The following is a 26,862-nucleotide window of genomic DNA, read 5'->3' on the forward strand; positions in this document are numbered from 1 at the left end:
AATTCATTTTTTAGTTGTAGATAGACACAGTATCTTTATTTTTATTTATTTATTTTTATGTTGTACTGAGGATCAAACCCAGGGCCTCACGCATGCAAGGCAAGCGCTTTACTACTGAGCCACAACCCCAGCTTATGACGAGAGACTTTTTAAATACAGTCCTTGACTGATAACTGTTTAGTATTGCCAGAAAATTATAGGCTTTTTATGTTGTTGGGGTTTTTTTTAAGAGTAAATTTTTACACAATTATGTTGTGGTTTTGTGTTCTTTTCCGCTGTTATAGCCTGATGGCAAGTAACAAAGTTGACTGCTTTTATGCCCCAGTGTATAATGTTCTAATGGTCCAGCAGCATAGTAAATGATTAGAATTTTGGCAAAGACCTCCTGTCTTTCATTAGGAGAATCCCAGACACTTGAGTACTAGTAGACTTCTTGCTGAGTGAAAGGGGAGTAAATTTTTTGTTGTTGTTTTTATCAGTATTTGCTTTTTTATCCTCTTCTTGGATAAATCAATTTATGATGTTGCTTTCCATCAGGTAAAAGCATATATTGCCATTGCAGGATGTCCTTGTCTCAGAGTCTTTGTGCAGCAAGAATTCTGTATTCACAATTTGTTTTTTAAATTTCATCTTGTTGTTCAATCTATTTGCTTGCCAAATTTAGTGAAAATAAATTTTCCAGAGCAGTGGTTTTGTTACTATCTGGGGAAATTCAGAGGAATTTCTTGTGGTGTACCTCATTCCTTCCTCCTTTCTTGTTTTATTTATTTATTTATTTATTTATTTTTAATATTTATTTTTTCTCGGCGGATACAACATCTTTGTTGGTATGTGGTGCTGAGGATCGAACCCGGGCCGCACGCATGCCAGGCGAGCGCGCTACCGCTTGAGCCACATCCCCAGCCCCTCTTGTTTTAAATGTACAAAATAATTAGCATTTCAAAGGATACATAAACTTGATCTTTGGGTAGGAATATATCACTTTACTGAAAACCTAATTTGAATTTTAGTTTACACTATCTTTGTTTTTTTTTTTTTTTTTAATAAGGTACTGGGGGTGCTTAACCACTGACCCACATCCCCAGCCTTTTTTATTATCTTTTTCATTTTGAAACAGGGTCTGCTAAGTTGCTGAGGCTGGCTTTGAACTTGCAGCCCTCTTCTGCCTCCGGAGTTGCTGGGATTATAGGCATGCTTCATAGTGCCCATCTAGTTTACATGAACTTAAGTCTTTGCAACTTTGTTGTCATGTTTTCCATTGTCTCTCAGATTCTGTCAAATTCATGTCATACAGAAATCTTCTTAAAAAGTAAATACATTGGAAAGTTCTACATTAGAATTAGAATTCTCTTCAAAATAGTATTATTATAATAGATGTACCTTGAATATATTATATCTGTTTATGTGAAGCTTCCAGAATAGGCCAGTCTCTAGAAAGAGCAGGTTAGTTTTGCCAGGTTTTGGAGGTAGGGGTTTAGAGAATTGAGCTGCTTAGTGGTTACATACAGAATTTCCTTTTTCAGTGGTGAAAAGTTCTAAACTAGACAGTAGTTACGGTTGCACAGTATGACTATTTTAATTGGACATTCTCAAATGGCTAAAATGGTAAATTTTATGTTGTATATCTTTTAGTACAATAAAAAGTGCTGGAGTCGGTTATTTTATGCTGATGCTGTTATAATTTTGGTATTTTTTTTGAAAGCTTAATCTTCTCTGATATGTTTTATTTAGGTAAAATGATCCATTCTATGGTAGCTCATTTGGATGCCGTTACAAGTCTAGCAGTAGATCCTAATGGAATCTATTTGATGTCGGGAAGTAAGTCTTGAATTTCTGTACTACTCACAGATTTTATAAAAAGAACTGTTACTCAGTAACAAGCTATAATTGTTCTTTTACAGGCCATGACTGTTCCATTAGATTATGGAATTTAGACAGCAAGACATGTGTACAAGAAATAACAGCTCATAGGAAGAAATTGGATGAGTCAATTTATGATGTTGCTTTCCATCCATCAAAAGCATATATTGCAAGTGCAGGAGCTGATGCCCTTGCCAAAGTATTTGTGTGAATCCACAAAAACTCACATCATGACAAAAGATTTGCTTGGACAGAAAAAGGGTCTCCATCACTGCCATCAGAAAGGTTATTGATATAACACTACATGTGTTCTGCCTGGTGAAGGCTATTTGGGGCAGGCATAAATTGGTAGAAATCACATCTTAATGTCAGGCTCATTAATTTAATTGTAATTACTGTATTTTGTGGGACATAAAGAAAAAGGACTCCAGTATTTGTGGCCTGTACTGGATATGAACTGAGCGTATGTCTGTTTTTTAGGTGTCTCTAAGCCAATGTGGAGTCTGATCTTTCAAAGACTTTTTTTTTTTTTCCCCTAAAGGACTCTGTGTGCTGCCTTAGGGTTAGGAATGTGGTGCTCTTGTGGGGGAAAGTGAGCTCCAAGAGTAGCTTTTTTTCCATCTCTTAGTGATCTTATGTTTATCAGTTGAATGCCACAGATTCCCTTTTGAACTTATTTTGCTTTAAAAAAAAAAAAAAGAAGAAAAAGAAAATTTAACTTAAAATATTTTAGCATTAGTTGCACAAAATGTTTGGATAAAATTCTAGTTTTTATAAGTCTTTTTATATATTTAGCCTGTCACAACAGTGCTCAAGATTGTATTGAAGTTTTTCTGCATTATACAACCCTAAACACTGAGATCTCACTGACCAGCCACCCCCTTAACCACTTTCTTTCCTCCTTTTGCCTAGTACAGCTCAGCTAAGTCCTTCCATAAAGATGCTAAATCACCTTCATCATTACATAAATGTCTTCATGAACAAAGGACTATTAAGTGTATTAAAATGAAACAGTGGGGTTTAGTACTCCAAAGGAACTCTTTAAAAAACTAATCTTGGCATCCTATCACTATGTGATATTTTGTACATCTTACTGTATTTACAAGTTTATTTATCAAGGATTATCCATCTTGCTAATGGCCTATTATTTATTTCACTTTTTGTTGGTCTTTATATCCTTTTATTAATGTGCTAAAGAAACCTGTATATCTATTTTGGAACTCCTTTGAATAGTCTAAAATAGACTAAAAATGGAATATTTTATAGTTTATGTTACAAAACAAGGTGTCCCCCCACCCAAGATATATATCTTGGTTTACCATGATTCCAAACAAAATTATCTTGTTTAAAAATATTTGGAGTAAAATTTTATTTGCATTACAAATAGGATACAAAGTAGTTCAATCAGGAAACAGAAATCTGCTGTGTTGGGACTAGTTTTCCCTGTTTTATTTTTTTAGATGTGCTTAATTTTATGGTGTACCTAAAGATTTTGTTTGTGTAATGCATGATTAAGACAATAAAGTATTTTTTCTAGTCTTCCAAAAAAACTTTTCCGATCAGTTTGCAAGTTTTGATGAGTTTTGTAAGGGTTTTTGTTTTACAAACTATGAATCAGCAAATTTTTAAGATTGTACCACAAAGCAAACGTACAGCTGTTGAAAAATAATGTATATAAAATGCATATAATAAATATAAATTGTGTACCTGTATGTTACTGTTGGCTACATCATTTTGTGTTGAATAATAAAGTGCAATACTCTACATAATTAAACTAGGAAATGGAGATGGTTTCTTAGTCCTTCATTTTTATGCTGTTATTTTTATACATTATTTTGCTCATTGGTATTCAATTAAGATTAGAACAGTGATGCTCTTAACTCTTTTTGAAGTATTTCACCCTATTTATTTGGTGATTTATAAAAACTATTAAAAGAAATTAGACCATTCCAAGTAACTTAAAAAAGTAGATGCAGTTTTAAATGATGTACTTAAACATCCTGTTCTTTATTTAATCTGAATTTCAATTAATGATGGTGTCCTATCTAGCTATACTTGTTTCACCAAAAAACATTTGGCAAAGAATAAACTGTATTATTCATTACTTAAAAATTGTTCTTATGAATGAGATTAAGTATTAATATTCTGAAACTTTCTTTCAACAAGGTAATTCTTTTACTTGAAAGGAACTACAAATGGATTTAGAAGGGGACACTAGAAAATTTACATGTAAAATCTATTTGAATGCCTGCTGCAAATGTTAAATTACATTGTGTGTGCATTGAGAAATTCCAGATAGAAATTTTAGTTTTTATCCTGAAACACTTAGACTTCTCAAAACCTTTAGAACAAAATATTTTTTTCTGAACTTGAACATTCAACTAATGAACAAATTCAACCAATGAATAAAGGGGCACTTTTCTCCTGACCACCTCCTGCCTCCTGCCTCCTCTCTCCTCTCCCTTTCCCTCTCCCATCCCCTCTGTCTCCATCCCTCCCCATCCCTTCCCATTCTTTCCCCTCCCTCCCCATTCTTTCCCCTCCCTCCCTCTCTTCTCTTTAATCTCTTTTAAGTTTTTGCAAAGCTTGTATTGTTTCTGGCAGCTGTTTCAACCAATTGCTTTACTGCTTTAACTATAATGTGGTTATTTTCATTGCAATATATAAATATTCACCTCTTTTGGAATGTATTAAAACTGTAATGGATAAAATCAGTATATGTTTATTTTTCTCTTAACCTAATTTGGTTATGTTTCTTTATAATATTAAACATTTGAAAGAGACTAAAGGGATGCAAAAAGAATTGTCTTTTATTTGTGTGCTATTTGTGACATGGAAAATAACAGATTAGGTTATGAAGTAGGACTTTATACATAAGGTTTGAGGATATTTTTATATACAAACAATATGTTGACTTTGTCATTTAATCATATTCACCCTCTTTCATATTTGTATTTTCTTATTTCAAAACTGTTATCCACTGAAAACTAACAGTACATTAAAAGTTGTAAATGAGCTAGCATATTTGAAATTTAGACATGCCTGCTGAAGTTGAATTATAATATGTTTTTAAAAATGTTTTACTCCTTTTAGTTGTTAACCCTTTATCCTGATTGTTTACTCAGAGAAATTGATAGTTGCTTAAAGTTCTGATTTCTGCTCTTGCTTGTTACCTCAGTAAAATATTCACTTCCCTGATTACTAAAAATTTAGTCCTTTATAGAATTAAAACACACACACACACACACACACACACACACACACACACACACACACCTTTAAACAAGAATAACTAGAAGCTGTGGCTTCATTGAAGCTTAATTTTTAATTAAGGAAGGGTACTCCAGGATAAGAATTTGTGGTCTATGTACTAGTTGAAAAACCATGTTAAGTTGAATTTTGATGATGATAAAATTATTGTTAAATTAATCCATCATTTTCAGCTTTTTATAAAGGAAGAGGAAGGAAGTTATTGTCATCTCAACCTCCCTCCATTTTATCCAACATTTGTGTAATGTCAAAGGTAATTCAAGTTCTGCCATTTCGATTTACTGGAATATATTTTTCCAGCCAATTAAAGCCTTTTTCAGGTCAACTCTTTGATTGTACAGTTTCAGTTGGAATCTGGATCTGTTTGAAGGGAGGTGGATATAGGGTTCACAAGGAGGAACAGAACCTATTATTGGAGAAGACAGCCAAGATGGGGTGATTGAGCACCTCTGTCTATGAGGGAAAGCCCTGATGAGCTACTATACATTAATTTTGATATTCTCCTCTTGCATCAACTTAACAAACTAGCACTAGTTACAAAACATTTGTGTTGAAGCTACTACTCAGAAGCATGTGATAGTGCTTACTTAATCTGGCAATGCCTAAAACAGTAGGCATTCAGTAAATAATTATGAAAGAATATATATGCTTGGTATCATTGCACATTGTTTGTGTTCTGTTTTGTTTTTGTGGTGCTAGGAATTGAACTCAAAGGTACTCTTACCACTGAGCTACATTCCCCAGTTTTTTGTTTTTTGTTTTTTTCCCCAATTTTTAGATAGGGTTTCTCTAAGTTGCCCAGGCCTTCAATTTATGCAGCCTCCCACAGGCCCAGATACTGTGGATACTATGTATTTAAAAAACAATTCAGATTGGTCTTTCCATGTAAATTAGTAAATATAGACTATTTACCATATCTTAGGGAAAAAAGCTTGGAATAATAAAAGGCAGCTTAGAATAAGTCACTAGCAATTTTATTAAGTATCCAAACTACAATACTTTTACTGCAGTTTTGTTGTTTGAAATTTTTTTTACCAACTATTTTCTCAGTGCTTTGCTGTCTTTTAGAGTACAAGTCAATGTATCTCCATACATACAAAATTAAGTATATAAATAGAAAAATATCAAGCAATCCTGCTATCTTGTTCATTGTGATATTTTCAGTCATAAGTGACTATGAAAACACACAAAGAAGCTTGATACACAATTCCTTGCAATATAATCCATAATTGTAACTTTTTAGTATGAAGGAACAGCTATCTATATTGTTGATTGGTTTTAAGAAAATATCCACCTGGATCCAAATAGTTGAACTATGTTAAAAAGCTGGTTTCTATTGGTTTCTCTTTCATTTTCTTTATATAATTAATAGAAAATGATTAGAAAAGAAATGTTGCTTTTGGTCTAAGTATCACATTCTTTTGATACTTGGCATTTACATATCTAAACATTTAATAAACATTAAAACTTTATTTTAGAGATTTTAATCCATATCTCCTCTTCCTGAGTTTCTAAGGGCCATAGTTATGAAGTGTCAGCCAAGTGTTTTTAGTAATTGTAATCAGAAGGTAGTAGCTTTAAAAGGATGCTTATTTGTTTAGAACAGCTGTTGACATTTAATACATGTATGCTATAATAGTATACATACTATGCTAGTATGCTGTGATATTTCATTATTGGGAATACAGTTATACATTAGATCCTCTTGTACTTTTTCTTTCAGTTGTCAAAATATCACCATTATTGCTGGGATTCTAAGAAATCCCTACAAATGCCTCTAATGATATCAGAAACAATTGGTTCTAATCCTGTGAACTCTCTTGTGAAGAAAGCATGTGACTCCTTTGGTTTAGAGGCCATATCTTTCAGGTCATCCAGGGGTGCCCAAGCCACACCAACAGAGAAGATGGTGATACCTGCAATGGAAATAATTTAATTAAAAGCCAGTCTAATTTATATGTACAGTTATCTATATGTTTGTGTATATATTCCATATATTGGTGTATAGTTGCAGAGAAAACTTCCTAGTAATATCTGAAGAACTAAAGTTTCCTGTATCCAATCATTAGGTAAGTTTTAACAGTCTTTTTGATTAGATTGGTAAAACAGTATGGTCAAAACCAGAAGTCTTCGTCATCAGTGTAATTTAGCACATTGACTTATTAATGATATGAGCACTGGTACCGAAAAAATATTTGACAAACTTCATGTCCATTCACAACACAATAAGGAATAGAAGAAAACTTTCTTAATACATATTATCTCTTTAAAAGATATCCTATAGGCTAGAGATGTAGCTCATGGTACAGTGCTGGCCTAGCATGTAGAAGCTCCCGAGTTTGATCTCCCAGTATCTCACAAAGTACAGAAAAAAGAGAAAATTTCTCCTGAGATTGATGTGAGAAAGGCCTGCTATCATCACTTAAAATTAGTACATTGGAGTCCTGGCTGTCACCTTAAAGCATGAGAGAATGGCACAAGATAAGTAAATGGTGAATGTTTTAAAAGTTTACATTGGGGAACATTAACTAGTCTTCTGTAGATACCAACAATTTGTTTCCTGTATTTGTAGTTATATTGGCAAGCTGTCCAATCATCAGAAATTGCCAGTCTGTAATATGAAAGCAAAAATAGGGGGATGGGAGTGGGGATGTGGCTTAGTGGTAGAAGCCCTAGGTTCAATCCCTATTGCCCACCTCCAACACACACACCCCCCCAAAAAAAAAAATCGTGGTGATAAATTGCCAAAAAGGGGTTTCTATGAAACTGAAGTAATTTCGGTTTCATTGAAGCATTCCATCTACATTCCCTTGATTTATTATGGGGCTTTTGGTACAACTACATTTTGGTTAGGGTGATAATTATATTAGCTGAATTCACCTCCACCCAAATTCACATGAATCCTAACATTGCCCTTAGAGTTTCTAGTTAATCCACTATTCAAGATTTAATTCCTTTTTTAAAAAAATTTTTTTAGTTGTAGATGGACACAATATTTTTACTTATTTTTAAGTGGTGCTGAAGATTGAACCCAGTGCCTCACATGTGCAAAGCAAGCGCCCTGCAGCTGAGCCACAACTCCAGCCCTAATTCCCTTTTTAAAAAATGTTATTCTAAATTGCTATACATGACAGCAGAATGCATTTCAATTCATAGTACACATATAGAGCACAATTTTTCATGTCTATGGTTGTATACAGAGTAGAGTTACCCATTAGGGTAATGATGTCCATCTCATTCCACCTTCTTTCTTACCCTTATGTCCCCTTCCTCCCCTTTCCCCTATCTAAGGTTCCTCCATTCCTCCCACGCTCGCCTGCCCCATCCCCATTATGGAACAGCATTCTCATATCAGAAAACATTTGGCATTTGGTTTTTTGGGGTTGGCTTACTTAGCATAATATTCTCTCAACTCCATCTATTTACCTGCAAATGCCATGATTTTATTCTCTTGATGCTGAGTAAGTAGTATTCTATTGTGTGTGTGTGTATATATATATATATATATATATATGACATTTTCTTTATCCATTCATTTACTGAAGGGCATCTAGGTTGGGTCCACAATTTAGCTACTGTGAATTGTGCTGTTGTAAACATTGATGTGGCTGTGTCACTGTAGTATGCTGTTTTTAAGTCCTTTGGGTGTAAAATCCATATGCAGCAAAATGAAATTAAGCCCTTATCACCATGCATAAAACTCAAAAAGTGGATCAAGGACCTAGGAATTAAACCAGAGACCCTGTGCCTAACAGAAGAAAAAGTAGGCCCAAACTTCCTTAATAAGACTCCTATATCGCAAGAAATAAAATTAAAAAATAAATGGGGTGGATTCAAACTAAAAGGCTTCTCAATTAAAGAAACAGGTGAATAGAGAGCCTACAGAATGGGAGCAAGTTTTTACCACACGCACATCAGATAGAGCACTAATCTCTGAGATATATAAAGAACTCAAAAATCTTAACACCAAAAAAACAACCTAATCAATAAATGGGCCAATGAACTGAACAGACATGTCTCAGAAGATGATACACAATCAACAAATATATGAAAAAAATGTTCAACATCTCTAGAAATTAGAGAAATGCAAATCAAAACTAAGATTTCATCTCCAGTCAGAATGGCAGCTATTAAGAATACAAACAACAAAGTTGGCAAGGATGTGGGGGAAAATGCACACTCATACATTGCTGGTGGGACTGCAAAGTGGTTCAGCCAATATGGAAAGCAGTATGGAGATTTCCTTGGAAGATTTCATTCTAATGTGTACAATGATTACAGTTGCAAAGACGATATAAAGTAGGATTAGGGCTGGGGCTGTAGCTTAGTGGCAAAGCGCCTGCCTAGCATGCATGAGGCTCACTGAGTTTGATCCTTGGCACCACATACAAATAAATAAAGGCATTCTATCTATCTACAACTACAATAAAAATTTTAAAATAGGTTTAGAGGATATAAAAGATATTTTAAGCAATTCCTAATTATCACCAGCAGCCAATCCCTTCTACTACCACCTAGCCAAAAAAAAAAAAAAAAGTCAAAGCTGTTTTTCCCACTTCTACATTTCAGATTTTTTAGCTGAGGCCAAGTATATACTTAGTTTAAGAAAAAATAAAGTTGTAACCCTAAAAGCCCAATCTGATTCCTGTTTTTTGTGTGTTTTTTTTTTTTTTTTTTTGTGAGGAATAATTTTCATGAAATTTCAGTGTGGCCTAACCTCATCATAGGAAAGTTACACAGAAATTTAGTTCATTTTAGCCTGGATACAATCCTAAATTAGTTCAGTACACGAAGTTTGAGAAATGACAACAGGAAGGTAAGTCTTCACTTGAACATAGGTTAGTTACTAATGTGTATAAACTACTTCTACAAAGGAGATGTATAGTTTAAATTGCATGTATCAGTTCTCTGTACTGCTTCAGTATTTTTATAGATATACAAGTATACAATAAACATTAAGAGAGTTCCCAACATATAAAAAAGAGGGTTTAGTCATTAGGAATTGAAGGGAAAAGGAGGTACAGAAAAGTGTAGAAGAATGCAAGGCTGTTGATTCTCCCCTCCCAAGTCATTTACTTACATCTCCACAAAGGGAATCCTAGCTTTGCTTTTTTTTTTTTAAAATCCTCTTTGATCTCAGCAATGTATTAAAGTCTTAGGAAACATAGATCTTTTCCAAAAGTAATAATAAGGTTGGAGTGAGGAAAGTCCCTACCTACCATTTTAAAACACAAGAGTGTGTGTTCATTAGCTCAAGAAGAAAATTTAGTTTAGATGGGATTGGGTTAAACTGTTTATTGGTGACCTTATCTTGGAAAAGTCATGCTGGACTGAAATTTTTAAAGACAAAAGTTTTAATAGTCACACAGTCGGCATGGTAAACAGTGATTATTTGGGGATATATTCCAAATTTGAGCCAAACATGAGCACCTGTAACTTAAGTCCTTAACACATAATGGTTCTCAAGACAGTTCTAATAATCCAGTAGGTTAGGAGTGTGCACTTAAGCCAGCATGCTTAGGTTTGAATCCTTGCATTGCCATACTTAACAGCTGTATCAAATTGTTTCCTTCTCTGTAGAATGAGATTAGTAGGGCTGCTCTGACAAATCAACTAATATTGGATCAAGTTCTTAGAACAATGACTGCTACACTGCAGGTGTTTGTTCAATAAAATAAATACTTTCATTTACTTCCTAAATTCACAGAACCCCTCCTCAGTTCCTTTTCTATACAAAGGACAAGGATCTTACCTGCATCATGTGCAGCAGCAGCAGGACCTCGGACATCATCATAGGACTGCCCATCTGTGACAATTACCAGGAAGTTCTTGTTGGGACTGTCCCTCACAGGACCAAACACATTTCTCACAGTAAAGGAAATGGCATCACCAGTGGCCGTTCCACCACTCATATAGCGGATGTTCCTAATAACAGCAAGGATATTCTCCTTGGTGTTATAATCAGTGAAACTGAATTCTGTGCGCTGATCATAAGTGAACTGTACAGCAGCTATCTTGGCACCAATGTCTGAGATTTCAAAAGTCTTGGCTATGTTGGAAACAAATTCGAGCATCAGGCGGAAATTACTATCTCCAACACTACTGGAGCCATCAATTAGGAAGGCAATGTTCACTGAGTTATAACAGGTCTTGCTGCACATCATTTGCTCATGAGTACAGAGCTTCTGTACCAGAGGCTTTACATATTTTGTGGTGCCAAACCAGTTGGGCATATGGTAAGAGAAGAAGCCATTATTCCGACAGACAGCCTAATGGGGGAGACACATGAAAGATATCCAGTGAGATCAAAACTTGTCTCTAAAAGTTTTGAAAATATTCAATCTTGGATGATCAAGAGTTAATCAGATAGGGCCAGTCAGCACCGTGCTTAAGGTGCAAAACTGAATACAATCAGAACAGAAGATGCCCCTTACCCCCTTACCTTGTCAACAAATGCAACATCCTGAACCATCCCCAATTCTTCAGGGATAGGTTTGGCCACAGAAACTATAAATACATTGACTCCAAACTCTCTGGCCACAATGCCTGCTTCCTCAATGTCATCAGAAGGCCAACCATCAATAAATACCACCACCACTTTGGGGATCCCTTTTCTCACTCCATTGTCAGCTGTGAAAAATTTCTGAGCAGTATGCTTCAAGGCTTTGCCTGGGTTTAAAAAGATGCAAACAGGCAGCATTTACCACTGCTCAAATGACATTTCTATTTCCCTGTGGCAACTTGTTACTATTAAGTTTAAGAACTTAACATATATGGAACTTGATTATATAATAGCTACCTCAACTGGAGAAGTTTAATTATCCTTCAGGCCTATTTTTTGTCTTCACTACCCACATTACTACCCCCTCTACCTCCCAGAAGTCTCACATTTCCTTACCTCATGTCAATCACTAGTCAGAAACACAAAACTGACTCCTACTCCTGTCATGTGCTTTCTTGCCCGTTGGTGAGTGACAGATGAGTACCTCTAAGAATCAGGAACAATAAGTTCTCTCTTCAGAGGGTCAATTGTCTAATTCTTTCTGCCACATCTGCATTCATTAGATAAGTCTGTTAATCTTTGCTTCTTTTTACCAGGATAGTGATATCCAGCCTATCTCATATAAAGATTATAAATCAATGCTTTAGGTTTTTTAAAATAAGAACTATCAATTAACACCTTGGTTTATTTCCCATTATAAATTGAATATTTATCTCAGGTGATCAGATGCAGATCTAGCTAAGATTCCAGTACCAGGAGGAAGAGGTTTACAACAGTTCATATAAAATGGCCTAACACTGTTTCACATGTCTGATCACTAATAACTCTTCTATATTACATCCTGGGTGTCCAAGTCTACTTACCTGTATTGGAATTGCCTCCTCTGAAACCTACTTCCTTTATGGCAAACAAAACATCTTTGGCTGATGTGAAGTTTTTCAAATAAAACTCTATCTTGGGATGTTCACTATGATTTAAAAAAAAGATTATCCAATAAATATTGGGAATGTTGAGAAGGTAATAAGCCACATTAGATGCCTTAAAAAAAGTTTGTAAATCAGACAATATCCTTTGTGGTACTAGGGATTACACCCAGCAGCACTCTACCTGTGAGCTACATCCCTATTCTTTTTTTTTTTTTTTTAAGATTTAAAAAAATTTTTTTTAGTTGTAGATGGACACAATACCTTTATTTTATTTGTTTATTTTTATGTGGTCCTGGGGATCAAAACCAGTGCCTCAAACATCCTAGGCAAGTGCTATATCACTGAGCGACAACCCCGGGCCCCAATCCTTTTTAATGAGACAGGGTCTTGCTAAATTGTCCAGGCTGGCCTCAAACTTTTGACCTCCTGCCTCAGCCTTCCTGGGTAGCTGAGATTATAGGCATGTGCCCCCTATGTTTCTGTTTTAATCCCACAGTATATAGTCAACTAAGACACTGCATCCTTTCTTGAATTTTTGAGGATATTTTAAAAATATAAGTACAATTTTTTTTAGAGAGAGAGAGAATTTTTTAATATTTATTATTTAGTTTTCGGCGGACACAACATCTTTGTTTGTATGTGGTGCTGAGAATCGAACCCGGGCCACACGCATGCCAGGCGAGCGCACTACTGCTTGAGCCACATCCCCAGCCTCATAAGTACAATTTTTAAAATATGGCAAATATGATTGCTACATTGGGGGTTTATTCTGAGTAATAAACTGATACATATCACATGTACAATCTCATTTCATCTTAATTTAAAAGTAGATTATTATCCTAACTCTATAAGTGGAAAAACTTAAGCTCAGAGCACTCAGGTAATTTGCCCAACAAAACATAGCTGCATTTTAAATTTAGCGGTTGTCTGGCTGGCTCCAGAGTTTATTCCAAGACAATATGAAGCACCTGAAATTGGGCTTGGCTCAGGGCACTGGATTTAATGGAAGTCTGCATTTTTGGGCACCAGGTATCTGGGAAACAGCTGCAGATGAGACTGGGTCTGCTCCAGTGAGGAAGCCTGGAAGCACTGAACGATCTTGGGTCTCGTACCCAGGTCTCTTCCATAGAGAGGGACAAGTTCAATGATACTAAGGCCAACATTTTTTTTAAATGGAAAAAGTTACAAGGAAATGAATTATATTATGATATTAACTTTTGCTTATGATAAATGATAATGATATTTGCTGATCTTAAAAGTATATGTATTGTGAGAGATTTTAATATGAAATAGGTGGGCATGGTAGCATGCAACTGTATGCCCAGCTACTCAGAAAGCTGTATGAATCTCCTGAATCTTTTGAGTCCAGACAGAGTGGGTAATATAGTGAGACCCTGAATCAAGAAAAAAAAATAATATTAAAATTAATATTAAAAAATTGGGGGCTGGTAGAGCACTTGCATGGCACATATGAAGCATTGGGTTCAATCCTCAGCACCATATAAAAATAAATAAATAAATAAAATAAAGGCGTTGTGTCTATCTAAAATTAAAAATATTTTTAAAAATTTCATTTGTGTGTGTGTGTGTGTGTGTGTGTGTGTGTGTGTGTGTGTGTTTTACTGGGGATTGAACCCAGGTCCTTGCACATGCTAGGCAAGTGCTCTAACACTGAGTTACATCCCCCTACTCTGTGTATATTAGAGACCATGTTGAGTAAATACAAAGTACAATTTATTATATTTCGGTTTTAGATCAGCAGTATTTCAAAAGTGCAAAAGTTTAAGATCTCAGCATTATCAGTAGTTTAAGTCAAAACTTTTTAAGGGCTGGGCACATTGGCGCACACCTGTGATCCCAGCAATCTCGAATTCAAAGCCAGCCTCAGCAACAGCAAGGCACTAAGCAACTCAATGAGATCCTGTCTCTAAATAAAATACAAAATAGGGCTGGAGATGTGGCTCAGTGGTCCAGTGCCCCTGAGTTTAATCCCCAGTACAAAAAAAAAAAAACTTTTTGAGGGTCAAGAATAGCACTAATTATATTTCTGTATATCTGGTAGTTTGATTTCTGCACACCTGATAAAATGTTGGGTCACAAAATCAGATTTCATGGCTTGATAACCTTTTCACTTTTGTAGTTACTGTTCAACTATCCAAATTATGAATTATGAGGTCAGTCATATTTTGCATCCTTAATGATACATTCTGTTCTTCAACTTAAATATAGACTATTGACACAGTTTTTCTAAAATTTCTTTCTGAAGTACAAAAACTAGAAACTGGGAAGTTTATAAGAAGCTAGTCTTTGTGTCTACACAGTAGTGTAGCTTTCCCCTTAAAAACTAATTGGGTCAAATTAACCCAAAAAGTATAGGAAATGAACTGCATGGGAATTACCTGATGGGATATTAAACTGTACAATAAAACCATTATAATAAAAACAATGTAAAAATGATGTAAGAATTAGCATAAGAGCTTGGATGCCTATGATCCCAGCTAATGGGGAGGCTGAGGCAGGAAAATCATAAGTTTGTGGCCAGTAACTTAGTGAGACTTTGTCTCAAACAAAAGAAAAGGAAAGGGAAAACAAAACAAAACAAAACAAAACAAAAAAGATTTAGCATTTGGATCAAAGAAATAGACTTGCCCAGGGGCTGGGGTTGTGGCTCAGAGGTAGAGCACTTGCCTAGCATGTGTGAAGCCCTGGGTTTGATCCTCAATACCACATATAAATAAATAAATAAAATAAAGTTATTGTGTCAACTACAACTATATATATATATATTTTTTTTGAAAGAAATAGACTTGCCCAAACTTGTACATAAAAATGATACCACAGTACTGGAAGTGTGGCTCATTGGTCAAATACTTGCCTAGTATGTAAAAGACCCTGTGTTCAATCCCCAGCACCATAAAAAGAAAAAGAAAAAATATACCACAAATAAAGGAATTAGGAGCTCTTTTTTTTTTCTTTTTTGAGATGAAGGACAAATGATTAAACTGTATGAAAATCAACAGACATGGCTGGGTGTGGCAGCTCACATCTGTAATCCCAGTGGCTTGGGAGGCTTAAGCAGGAGGATGGAGACTTTAAAGCCAACCTCAGCAACTTAGTGAGGCTCTAAGCAACTTAGTGAGGCTCTAAGCAACTCAGTGAGACCCTGTCTCTAAATAAAATACCTTCAAAGGGGCTGGGGATGTGGCAGCTCAGTGGTTAAGTGCCCCTGAGTTCAATCCCTGATACAAAAAAAAAAAAAAAAAAATCAACAGTCATCTCACACCAAACACACATGCATGCACAAACAACTACATAATTAATTTAGTATATCTAAATAAACTAAAAGTGAAGCCAATTATGAAAAATAACCTAACAAAATATGAGTTACTGTTTGCAATAGTACTGGTGACACCTTTAAGTTGGTTCAACTTTCAAGAAAGCAATTCTATTTCAGAAGCCTTCAAAATGTCAGAACTAACACTTAGAATTCTAGCCTAATGAAATCATCAGAGATGGACACAAAGATGAAGAAAGGATGCTCATCACAGTGTAGTGTTCAATGGTGAAAAAACAATAGCAGGTTAGATAACTGTACAAAGGAATATTATGAAACACTATTTTTTTGATGAATGCTTGTGATGAGAAAATGCTCAAAATATTGAGGGATGACAGGATACAAGACATTTTAAATGACCAACCTTTTTAAAAATTTATATATCAAATACTTTCTTAAAGGAAACAGAAGTTTTTATAATGACTATCTCTGGGACCTATGATCTGAGAAATTTCAAGCTTGCTATAATGAGTATACTGTAATTCTAAAAGACATCATAGCTATTATTTTAATATTAAAAGATCTCCAAACCAAGGGAATATAGAAAGAGCTAAGCAGAATAATGGCAGAATAGGAAAGAGAAATGGACATATTATTGTTTCTTCCTTTTGAAAAGAGAAACTTGGAATTAAGCAGAGTAGATAGATGTGACTGGTGATTTATGTGAGCAACAATACCTTTAAGCTCACCTTCTGGTCTTTATATATAGATAGCATATCATTTTCCAATCCTTGTGTTCCAAAAAGGAGGCACTCAGACCTAATAGTCTGCCCAGATGTTTTTCTTTATTTTTCTTTCTTTATTTATTTTTGTTACTTTTGTTGCTTTGTTTGTTTTCTTTTTTGCATTGCTGGGGATGGAATCCACAGCCTTGCACATGTTAGGCAAACACCTGCCCAGTCAGTCTTAAATCCTAAGTGTATAGTTTGAAAATTCAGCTTGTCCACAACTCAGTATGTTTACATGGAGCTCATGATTGTATCAGAATGATAATTCATCATCATTCAAGATATCAGTCACCTCCCATTTTAAACAAGTTGGTACCTGGCTTGAACAAGACCCACGTGTGGTCCCTCTGTTCCAATTCCCAACATCAGAGCCACTTTCCCAACAAAATTCTTCTGTAAATTAAATCGGCGCTGCCCAATATTAAAGCTTCCGTCAATCAGAAAGGCAATGTCTGCTTTACAGTCTGTGGATAGTCAAACAAGTCCTTTTGTTAGCAGTCACAAGAGGAGGCAGGGGAAATGCTATTTACTCAAATGGATGTCTCATTTTTACCTTTATTGCCAGTTTTCTTCTCTGGTGTTTTCTTTAGTCGTTTGCCTAAAGTAAAGGGAACACTTAGAATAAGCAAAAGAAACTTTCAGAGCAAGAAGCTCACATGGGGGAAAAGCTCACAACAAAGAATATCATTCTTGTAAAGACTTTTTTTTTTTTTTTAAGTTATTTGCCTCATGATTTCCTGGGCCAGGAAGCAATGCCCAACAAAGAAATAAGACAGGACTGTTATAGGTTTACATATTTGATATATCTCTGATTCAAGAATTTGATATCTCAAACTTACAGTGGAGTCAGATTGGTAAATAAGGACCTAATTTTTAAATGATTTTTAAAAATATCTTCGTTTTTATTTATTTTTGTATGTGGTGCTGAGGATCGACCCCAGGGTATCACCCATGCGAGGCAAGAGCTCTACCACTGAGCTACAACCCCAGGACCCTTAATTTATTTAATTTTTTTACTTTAAAATGACTATAGTTTAGTGTTCTGGGGCTGGGGCTCAGCGGTAGCGCACTTGCCTGGCATGTGTGAGGCACTGGGTTTGATTCTCAGCACCACATATGAATAAATAAAATAAAGGTCTATCAACAACTAAAAATATATTTTAAAAAATTAAAAAAATAAAATAACTATAGTTTATAAAAGGGGATCCTGGCTTTTTTTTTTTCAGTACACACACTAATTCCTTTTATTCATATGACAGTGCAGTAATTAAGGAATAAAGTAAATGAAACTAGAAATAAGTTCATGGTACTTTGACCATTTCCTAGGCATGGTCTGTCAGATCAGAGAAAAGGTAGGACTTCAAGAGAATGATTGGTAGTAGAGATGATAATTGAAAATATAAGAAGGGATCTGAAATACAAAATTTAATGTTTCTGTCTGCAATATGTCAGTAAACAGATTTTACTTTATCTATAATATCAATCTTTAACATCACATTTTAAAAGGAAAGCATCTACCAATAACATGTTTATTTGTAACTGCCAAATGCTCTGTCAGGCAACTAGGAGACAGGTTCCACATTTCATACCTGTTGATGGACGTGCTGTGGACACTGCCTGTCCTGTGGCTTCCTGAGCACCACTTTTGCCTTCTGTTAAGATAAAGAGAAGTCTATTTTTTTCTTCCTTTTCAATATTAAAGCATTATAAATCTTATTTAGAATTCTGAATAATAAATACAACAGGTGATTAAGGACATAAACTGCATGCTAGTGTCAGAGAACCAAAATGGATTCTTTTCTACTATATTTGAAAGGATCACAGTTTGAAGGGATTTGCAGTTTAGTGTCACATTGAGTTTCTTTGAATTCTGAATGCAGTCAATTCAAATTTGTATTGCCATTGTCTGAGAGCAAGATCATTCTTCCCCCATTCACCCAAGTTTGGAGGCTGGAGTGATATATGACCCTTCTGGTCTCCTGACTCTGTCCCATAGTTGAACTCTTCTTGACCACAGGTTTTTCTATCAGAATTAAAGAAGTTGGACTAAGAAACAGGAAACTTTTTGAGGGGGGAGGGGCATTGGGGGCAATATTTATAAGGGAGAACAATATAATTGTACCTACTAGTCACTGTGAAAGAAGCAGACCACCTGGAAAGCATCTGAGACTGGATGCCATTGGCATCTACAGAGGAATAGTTTTCTCGGCCAGGTAGGCTATAGATGCGTACAGGTCCTCCTGAGATGCTGATTACTCCCCTGCAACACGAGAGGAACAGTTGAGACGCCATCCACACCTTTTCAGGGCATCAGGCCGACATATAGTGCCATGCTGCATCTATCACTCTGATTAATCAAGAAAACTATTCAGCAGGAAAGTCGAGTGCTGCCAGTCTTCTAAAAACTTGCTTACACAGGAACAAAATCTGCCTGAGGAAATGGTTTTGTGCTGTTGAACTTCCTCAGTGTTGATGAGAATACGCCTGTAGGATCCCATTCCCTACCACTCAGAGATTGAGTTAATAAAACAATTTTCCTAAATTATTCTAACTACATGATCTTGCACTGAATTTTTTTTTAAGTGTCATATCGACCATTCTACTGCAGGATATTGTTTAACACTTGTTAAACAATAGTGACCTTGAGCAAGATTCTTGACAGACTGAGTTCAGTTTTCTAAACTTTAAAATTGAGTAGAACTGTACCTGCCTTGTAGAATAGTGGCAAAGTTAAAATGATGGCTGGCACAGTGAAAGCTCCATAATACATGACATGATTAGAAATGTTTTAGAACCACAAAATCTAGCCATCAAAAAGTAATGCAGGGATGGGGCTGTAGCTCAGTGGTAAAGCATTTGCCACACAAGTGTGAAGCATTGGGTTTGATCCCTAGCACCACATAAAAAAATGAATTGATAAACAAAGATATTGTGTGTCCATCTACGCTAAAAAATATTAACAAACAAACAAAGAGCTAATGCAATCTGCCTTTTGTTAGAAAGCTTCCCTTGTATATTTGGTGTTTCAGGAAACTTTAAAACTTTAAATATATCTATATTCTATGGCCAAAACTGGCACCAAATAAAGTGAGGGAAGAAAGAGGTCCAGATGCTTAAAGTGGGAAAGAAAATAATTTATGCTTGTATCCCCCTCTCCCCTGGTGTATGGGCTTACCTGTGGATAGCAGCCCCGCATATGCTTGATACAGAAGCATAAACTATGTTCCCAAACACAGAGAATTCCTCAGGAGGGCAGCCACCTGGGCAGAGGACATCTGCTTTCTCTTTCCTGATGTCCAATCCTCTGGTAAAGCATGTGATAGCAATAGGAACTAAAGAAATAGGAGGGAATGTAATAAGCATCCTTGGGACTTCTTTGGGAGCAATGGTAGGGAACCAGGGCATGAGAGTTAAATTTTACTTCCCTAATTTCTACACCATTGACACATGTACCATTTCACACCATTCCCAGATTTTAATAAGCGAAAAGTTGGTTTTCTAGTTTAATTTATTCCCCAGCCACTAGAGAAGTCTAATGTCATAATTTTCTCAGTTCTTAATCAGTTTGGAAATACATTGGAACTAGAAAATAGCATTATTCATTGAACATTTATTCATTCCAGAAACAGAAATCCAACTCTGAGGAAGTTATGTTCATGGTTGACATGATGTGTTGGTAGTGAATCCAAACTGAGCCTTTCTGGAACATTTTCATAGGTATATGTAAAAATCTCTCTAAGCTACCTTTCCCTTCACAGCAACATTTATCCTAGTTGCCCTATAAATAAAGAGCCTTAAAATCACAAGTTCCCTTAAATAAACCAGTAATATGATGCTTAGATTGACAGAATGTTGTTTACTTCAATCATTTATTTTACAGATGAGAAAACTAAACCATGGGGTTAATTTGCCCAAGGAACATTCTACAACTTCCAAAAGACAGGACACAAGGAAGTTAGTCCCATCAGAATGGAGCATTTTTATCTTAATTGAACCTGATTATTTCTGCTCCAGATCTGTCCAAAGAAATATTTCAGGCAGTGAATGCATTTTTAGAAAGCACTGTTAATATGCTCAAGTTTTGCACTGTTAACCTGACTAATAAAGAATCAAAGTTTTTACTATAAAAGACACTAGGTAATATGTAACCCTCAGTAATACGTAACAAGATAACAATAAGAAATGTTAATTGGTCCATTTACTGTAGATATTAAATTGAGATTAACATTACTAAATGCATTTTCCAAACACAGGAAAAAGGCCTCTAAAACTTTTTGAAACAGATTTTTCAAACAAACAAACTCTCCTTTTTCCAAGAGAGGAATACTGTCTGGTCACATTGCCTCTAACAAGGACCCTCTCTGTTTCCTCTGTGTTGAGCTGAACGTGTGGACTGGAAGAGAAGGAGAATGGCAGGTATACGCTGAGCTCAGAGCTCAGACCTCTAGAAAACCGCGAAGTTAAAATCCTTACCGGAAACGGGAGCCTCAAACCTATTATCAAACAGCCTCAATAGTATTTTCGGCTGGGTAGGGACAATACTGGAATTGGGCGCAGAGACTGCCTTCACCTGCTAATGCGACTTTACTGGGGGAAGGAGTGAGAAATGCAGCCGGGTGCAATACTTAACCTCATTTCTACTTTCATGGAAAACAACAGATTTTAGAAAATACACGGAACCACACACTCCAATACCCGGACCTCTACATGTGAAACAGACTTTTTTTAGTCTTTCTCATATGCGAACGGGACCACAACTCTGCTTTTCCTAGGGATTACACCTGAAACAGAGGTAGGAGGTAAATCAAGGTAGGATAACGACATGAGCCTCCCCGTCTCTCAGCTACGAAAACTTGAAGGTTTCTCTGGACCCCAAACTCAGCGGAACCGCCGGAACTAGTGTGCCCCTCAGCGGGGATCAACAGGTACCCCTGCTTGGACCTTTCCTGCTGGCGCTCTGGTCTGGAGCTCGGTGGGATGGGTGGGCATGGAGAGAGGCTTTCTTCTCTGAGCCTGGGGAGGAACGTCCTCATCGTATCCCAGAGAGCCCCTCGCGCGGGAGAACAGGTAAGCCAGAGCAAATCCAAGGTCGGGATGAATGCTGGCGAGCCAACTAGCGGCTCGAACCTTCGCGTCCTCTGCCTCTTCCCCTGGAGCCAAGGTGCAGGGGGGTCGATCTGATGATTCTCGGTTGACCCTCGGCCCCTCCGACCGCCAGGTCCGAGCCCTCCTTCCTTGACCCGGGAACCCACAACTCACCTGGTCCCTCGCTGCCCGCGGGTTCCGGCAGCAGCATCAGACAGATACCTACGAAGAGAGGAAAGCGCGAGGACTGGCTCCAGCCTCCACCCCACTTGGCGCGAGGGGAAGCGGGGCGGTGAGGGACGCATACCCACCGAGACAGAGAACTAAGATCCAGGCTGCAGACATGGTGGTTGAGGGACTGTTCGGACCTGGGAGAGAGCAAGACTGTGAAGGAGGCTAGGGTGGGGGAAGGGGCCAGTGCCCAGCTCACGACGCCCGCCCGCCCCCTCCTCAGAGATGTCTTTCCCCTAGTCAACCCGGGGACCGCGGAGGATGGGAGGAGACCGACGAGCCGCTGCTCCCGGGCCAGCCCCTCGAGATCTGAAGGCGGCACTCCGGCTGCAAACGAGCCAAACCCAGAATCGATGTGCAACCCCAGATTGGGGTTGCGGGGTGTTGGGAGGGATGGCGCCAATATGAAGACAAACAGACAAGCTAGGAGCGACAACGGAGAGGCAGGCGCCAGGGATCCCACCCGCGAGAGCCGGCCGCCCACAGTCCTGCACCTGCGTGGGATCCGCCCGGCTGCGCTCGAGTGCGGAAAGCGCGGCTCCCGCGGCCGCTATAAAGCCTGGGTCGCGCGCATGAGCACTGTGTGGGGGGCACGCGGGAGGGAGCTGGGAGCCGGTCCCCCCGGGGCCGGGCGGTGGCAGTCCAGCTCCTCCCTCACCCCCTTCCGGCCCCTGGGTGAGGCCGGCGCGGAGGCGCCTCCCACCCGCGGCGTGGATTTCGGCCACCTGGACGCGGCGTCTGATTATCCCTAAGGGAGAAGAGAAGGTCCGAGTCAGAGTCCCGGGGGGCCCCGTGGGGCCGGTGGGACTTGGCATTGGAGGGAGTGTGGGAGCATAGTGGGAAGGGCACCTAGGGATGTGCGCTCAGGCCAGACGGCACCCGACATGCAGGTTGTCCGACTGGCCTCCACCGCGCCGCGCAGCCCTGCGGGGGTCTCACCGCGGGTCTCTGCTGCCTCCACCCAGGCTGGAGAGTGACACTCCCCCACGCACAGTCCCAGACGTTGGGAGCCGCAGCATTGCCTGGACCAAGGCGGGGGAGGTAGCACAGGGCAAGCTGCTGGCCTCCTAGACGCCTGGGCTCCGGAAGAAATAGTGGACCCTCTGGGCCTAAGAGCAGATCTTCCCACTTCGCGCTCTCGTGGAAACAACTCCTGCTTCTAAAGTAAAACCAACCTGGATTTGGTGAACGCAGGTCCCGTATTTGTTAGAAAACCTGTCAACTGACTGGTTGTTCTTTGGAGATTCTGCGAGGACTCCAATTTTCCCCAGCAGTCTCCATTTACTGTAATGGATAGTAAGGCCTTCAGGCAGCAGTTACATTTGCCATTTCTTCTTCTTCTCTAGATGGGTAAACTTATATCTGATTGCCTTTCCAAATTTCCAGGTCTGGTAGCGTGATTACACACTGTCTCATATTTGGTAATGGGTCGTCCTCCCTTACTTCAATTCTGGGAGAAACAGCGGGATTCACAGGGAACTTGGTGACAGACTGAGGAACGACCCCCAAACCCGCATAGTCACTTACTTCCTGGTACTACATCCTCCTAACCCCCAACGGCTTTATTTAGTTATTGTTTATTTGCCACAAATCCATCTATTTTAAGGATTTTTAAAAAAGAAAGATTTTTAGTTTACAAAATTGTTTAGCCCTCAATATAATTCAATTTTAGAACATTACCACCGCCCCACAAATGATCCCTCCTAGTCACTGACAACCAATGCCTTTCTCCAATGCTAAACAACCACTCATCCAGCTTCTCTCCCTATAGATTTGCCTTTTATTGGCATTTCATATAAATGGAATCATACACTGTGGGCTTCTTACATTGAGCATGTTTTTGAGGTTAATTCTTGCTGTAGTACGTATGAATACTTCTTTCCTTTGTAATGCTTAATAGTGTTCCCTTATCATTTTATATTGAGAAACTAATATACCACCAATCACCTGGAAGTCAAAGAGTGCAGGATTTTTACAATCATCTTTAATATATATATATATATATATATATATATATATATATATATATTAGTTGTAGATGGACATAATACCTTTATTTATTTATTTATTTTTATGTGGTTGGTGCTGAAGATCAAACCCAGTGTCTCACACGTGCTAGGTGAGCACACTCTGCCACTGAGCCACAGCTACAGCCCACAACCATCTTTTTGATTGGAATGATTTGGTCTTTTTACCAGGCAACCAGAGTGTATTGATTTCATTCCTCTCACTATCACATAACATTTTGTGGGCTGGGAAGTTTTAATGCTTCTTTTCATGACTGCTTTAAAAATTTGGTCTCTTCCATGGTACAGAGAATTACTCTATTTTTAGAAATCCAGTAATCTGGCCACGATCCCATATGTTCCTTGGTTGAATTTTTCATTATTATTTGAGTGTTCTCAATTGGGATTGGATAATTTGATCCAGTTAGCCTGGGCAAATTGTCATGGTGCTGTATAGTTAAGGAGAGGTCACATACAGAAAGAAACAAAACAAAACAAACAAACAAAAACCACAGCCACTGCACAGCTCAGCAGGCAAGTGCCCAACAGGCAAGTGCCCAACTGGCCAAAGTGATACATTCTATTCAGAACCCCATAGAACATAGGCAGCCCTCCTGTGATGTAATATCATTGAATGATTTGGCAGAGTCAAAATTATGCAGTTATTTCCATCATAGACCCTGAGACTGTGACTATTAAAAAATAAAGGAAATAGCTCGTTGAGTTTCAGGTTGTTTACCCCAGAGTCATTTTAATTATTTTGTTTTGAAACATTTAAGGAAAGTTAGCTTTTATTTATTTATTTATTTATTTTTCTTTTGGAAAGGCCAACCATGGAGGGTGGAGGAATGGGGAGAAGAGTTCTCATTTTCAGTTAGTTTATACCTCATGCTCATCGTAAGTATGTTGAGGAAAAATATTTGAATTTAAGAGGCAGTTACTTGCTTTGGAAACATCAGAAGAAAAGAGGAAAGTCAAATCTGGGTGTATTTGCCTGAAAAAGACAACTTGTTAAAATTATAGAAGTTTGAATTCAATTGTGTGACATTACAGTGTATTATACTGCTAGGATGCTTGGATAGTTTATCCTCCTTTAATTAAGAGTATTTGTGGGGTTGGGATTGTGGCTCAGTGGGAGAGCACTTGCCTTGCATACCTGAGGCACTGGGTTGGATTCTCAGCACTGCATATAAATAAATGAATAAAATAAAGGTCTGTCAAAAACTAAAAAAAATTTAAAAACGAGTATTTGGTGTTCACAATTTAGAATAACTCTCTGTAAAGCAGTTGATTTCTAGCTAGTCTGCACATTGGAACCACTAAAAAGGGCTAATGTCATGGTCCCACCCCAGAGATTCTAATGTAATTGGCCTAGGGTGGGACCAGAGCATGATGAGGTCACTCCCCACACATTTTTTTTTATTGGTGCATTAAAGTTGCACATAATGTTGGGATTTGTTATTACATATTCTTACATGCACACAATATACCAATGTAATCTGGCCAGTATCACTCCCCAGCACTTCCCCCTCCTTTTCCCACCTTCCACCTCTTGGTCCCTTTCCTTTTCTGATCTCCCTTTAGTTTTCATTAGATACCTGCCCCCACCCCCACTTTCTTTTTCTTTTTCCTCTCTGGCTTGCGCATATGAGAGAAAATATATGACCCTTGACCACTTGAGTTTGGCTTATTTTGTTTCACATAATGGTTTCTAGTTAGATCCATTTTCCTATAAAACACAATTTCATTTTTCTTTAAGGCTGAATAAAACTCTGTTGTGTATATATACCACATTTTCTTTGTCCATTCATCTGTTGATGCACCCAAGGCTGATTCCATAGTTTGGCTCTTGTGAACTGTTCTGCTATATAAACATGGGTATGCACGTATCATTGTAGTATGATGACTTTAATTCTTTCTTTGGGATAAATACCAAGGAGTGGTATTGCTGGGTGATATGGTGGTTTCATGCCTAGGCTTTTGAGGAAACTCCATACTGATTTCCACAGTGGTTGTACTAATTTACCATCTCACCAAGAGTGTGAAAGTGTTCCTTTTCTTCCATATTCTCTCCAGCATTTATTATTATTTGTATTCTTATTTTATTTTATTTTTGGTACCAGGATAGAACCCAAAAATAAAATAAAATAAGTGCTTAACCACTGAGCAACATCCCAACCCTTTTTATTTTATTTTATATGTCTCACTTGAGATAGGGTCTTGCTAAATTGGTTAGGTCCTCCCTAAATTGCTGAGGCTGGCTTTGAACTTGTGATCCTCCTGCCTCCACCTCCCGATCTGCTGGGATTATAAATGTGAGCTAAGGGCTCAGCTCATTATTTGTATTCCTGATGAGTACTGTTTTGACTTGTGTGAGATGAAATCTCAGTATAGTTGTTTCTTCTTCTTCTTCGTCTTCTCCTCCTCCCTCCCTCCCTCCTCCTCTTCCCTCCCTCCTCCTCCTCCTCCTCCTCCTCCCCCTCCTCTCTCCCTCCTCCTCCTTCTCCCCCTCCTCCTCCTCCTCCTCCTCCTTCTCCTCCTCCTTCTTCTTCTTTACCAGAGATTGAACCCAGGAGCACTCAACCACCGAGCCACATCCCCAGCACTATTTTATATTTTATTTAGAGACAGGGTCTCACTGAGTTGCTTAGCACCTGGGTGTTGCTGAGGCTTTGAACTTGGATCCTCCTGCTTCAGCATCCCTAGTTGCTAGGATTACAGTGTGCTACCACGCCCAGCTTGAGTTCTTTATATATTCTAGATATTAATCCTCCATCAAAAGAGTAGCTAGCAAAGAATCTGTAGGTTCTCTTTTCTTGGTCCTAATTGCTTCCTTTGCTGTGCAGAAGCTTTTTTTTAAAAATTTTTTTAATATTTATTTTTTAGGCGGACACAACATCTTTGTTGGTATGTGGTGCTG

The 26,862-nt window shown here is 37.9% G+C and overlaps 2 protein-coding genes across 5 annotated transcripts in view; one reads left to right on the top strand and one right to left on the bottom strand.

Annotated features, from left to right (window-relative positions):
* STRN3 (striatin 3) overlaps positions 1-3,646 on the top strand; it is a 90,609-nt gene extending 86,963 nt beyond the window's left edge. For all 3 annotated transcript variants that reach the window (XM_081293456.1, XM_081293457.1, XM_081293458.1), the window contains 2 exons: positions 1,732-1,818; positions 1,902-3,646. In XM_081293456.1, the coding sequence (XP_081149582.1) occupies positions 1,732-1,818; positions 1,902-2,071 (257 nt within the window). In that variant the 3' untranslated portion in view covers positions 2,072-3,646. The remainder of the gene's footprint in view (positions 1-1,731; positions 1,819-1,901) is intronic.
* A 1,186-nt stretch (positions 3,647-4,832) lies between these two features.
* On the bottom strand, positions 4,833-23,044 carry COCH (cochlin). 2 transcript variants are annotated; one of them, XM_081293459.1, is made up of 12 exons: positions 22,431-23,044; positions 22,017-22,073; positions 21,880-21,927; positions 19,796-19,952; positions 18,747-18,880; positions 18,210-18,272; positions 17,174-17,218; positions 16,937-17,084; positions 12,496-12,599; positions 11,573-11,799; positions 10,883-11,399; positions 4,833-7,046 (listed from the first exon to the last, which is right to left on the bottom strand). In XM_081293459.1, exons 2-12 carry the CDS (start codon positions 22,048-22,050, stop codon positions 6,871-6,873), a joined length of 1,653 nt encoding a protein of 550 aa, XP_081149585.1. In that variant the 5' UTR covers positions 22,051-22,073; positions 22,431-23,044; the 3' UTR covers positions 4,833-6,870. The 2 variants fall into 2 exon arrangements, with proteins under 2 accessions (XP_081149585.1, XP_081149586.1); XM_081293460.1 differs by lacking the exon at positions 22,431-23,044 and adding an exon at positions 22,400-22,429.
* Positions 23,045-26,862: the final 3,818 nt, after the last annotated feature.

This window comes from Spermophilus citellus (assembly GCF_964194105.1).
Source record: "Spermophilus citellus genome assembly, chromosome: 4".
NCBI classification, from domain to species: Eukaryota; Metazoa; Chordata; class Mammalia; order Rodentia; family Sciuridae; genus Spermophilus; species Spermophilus citellus.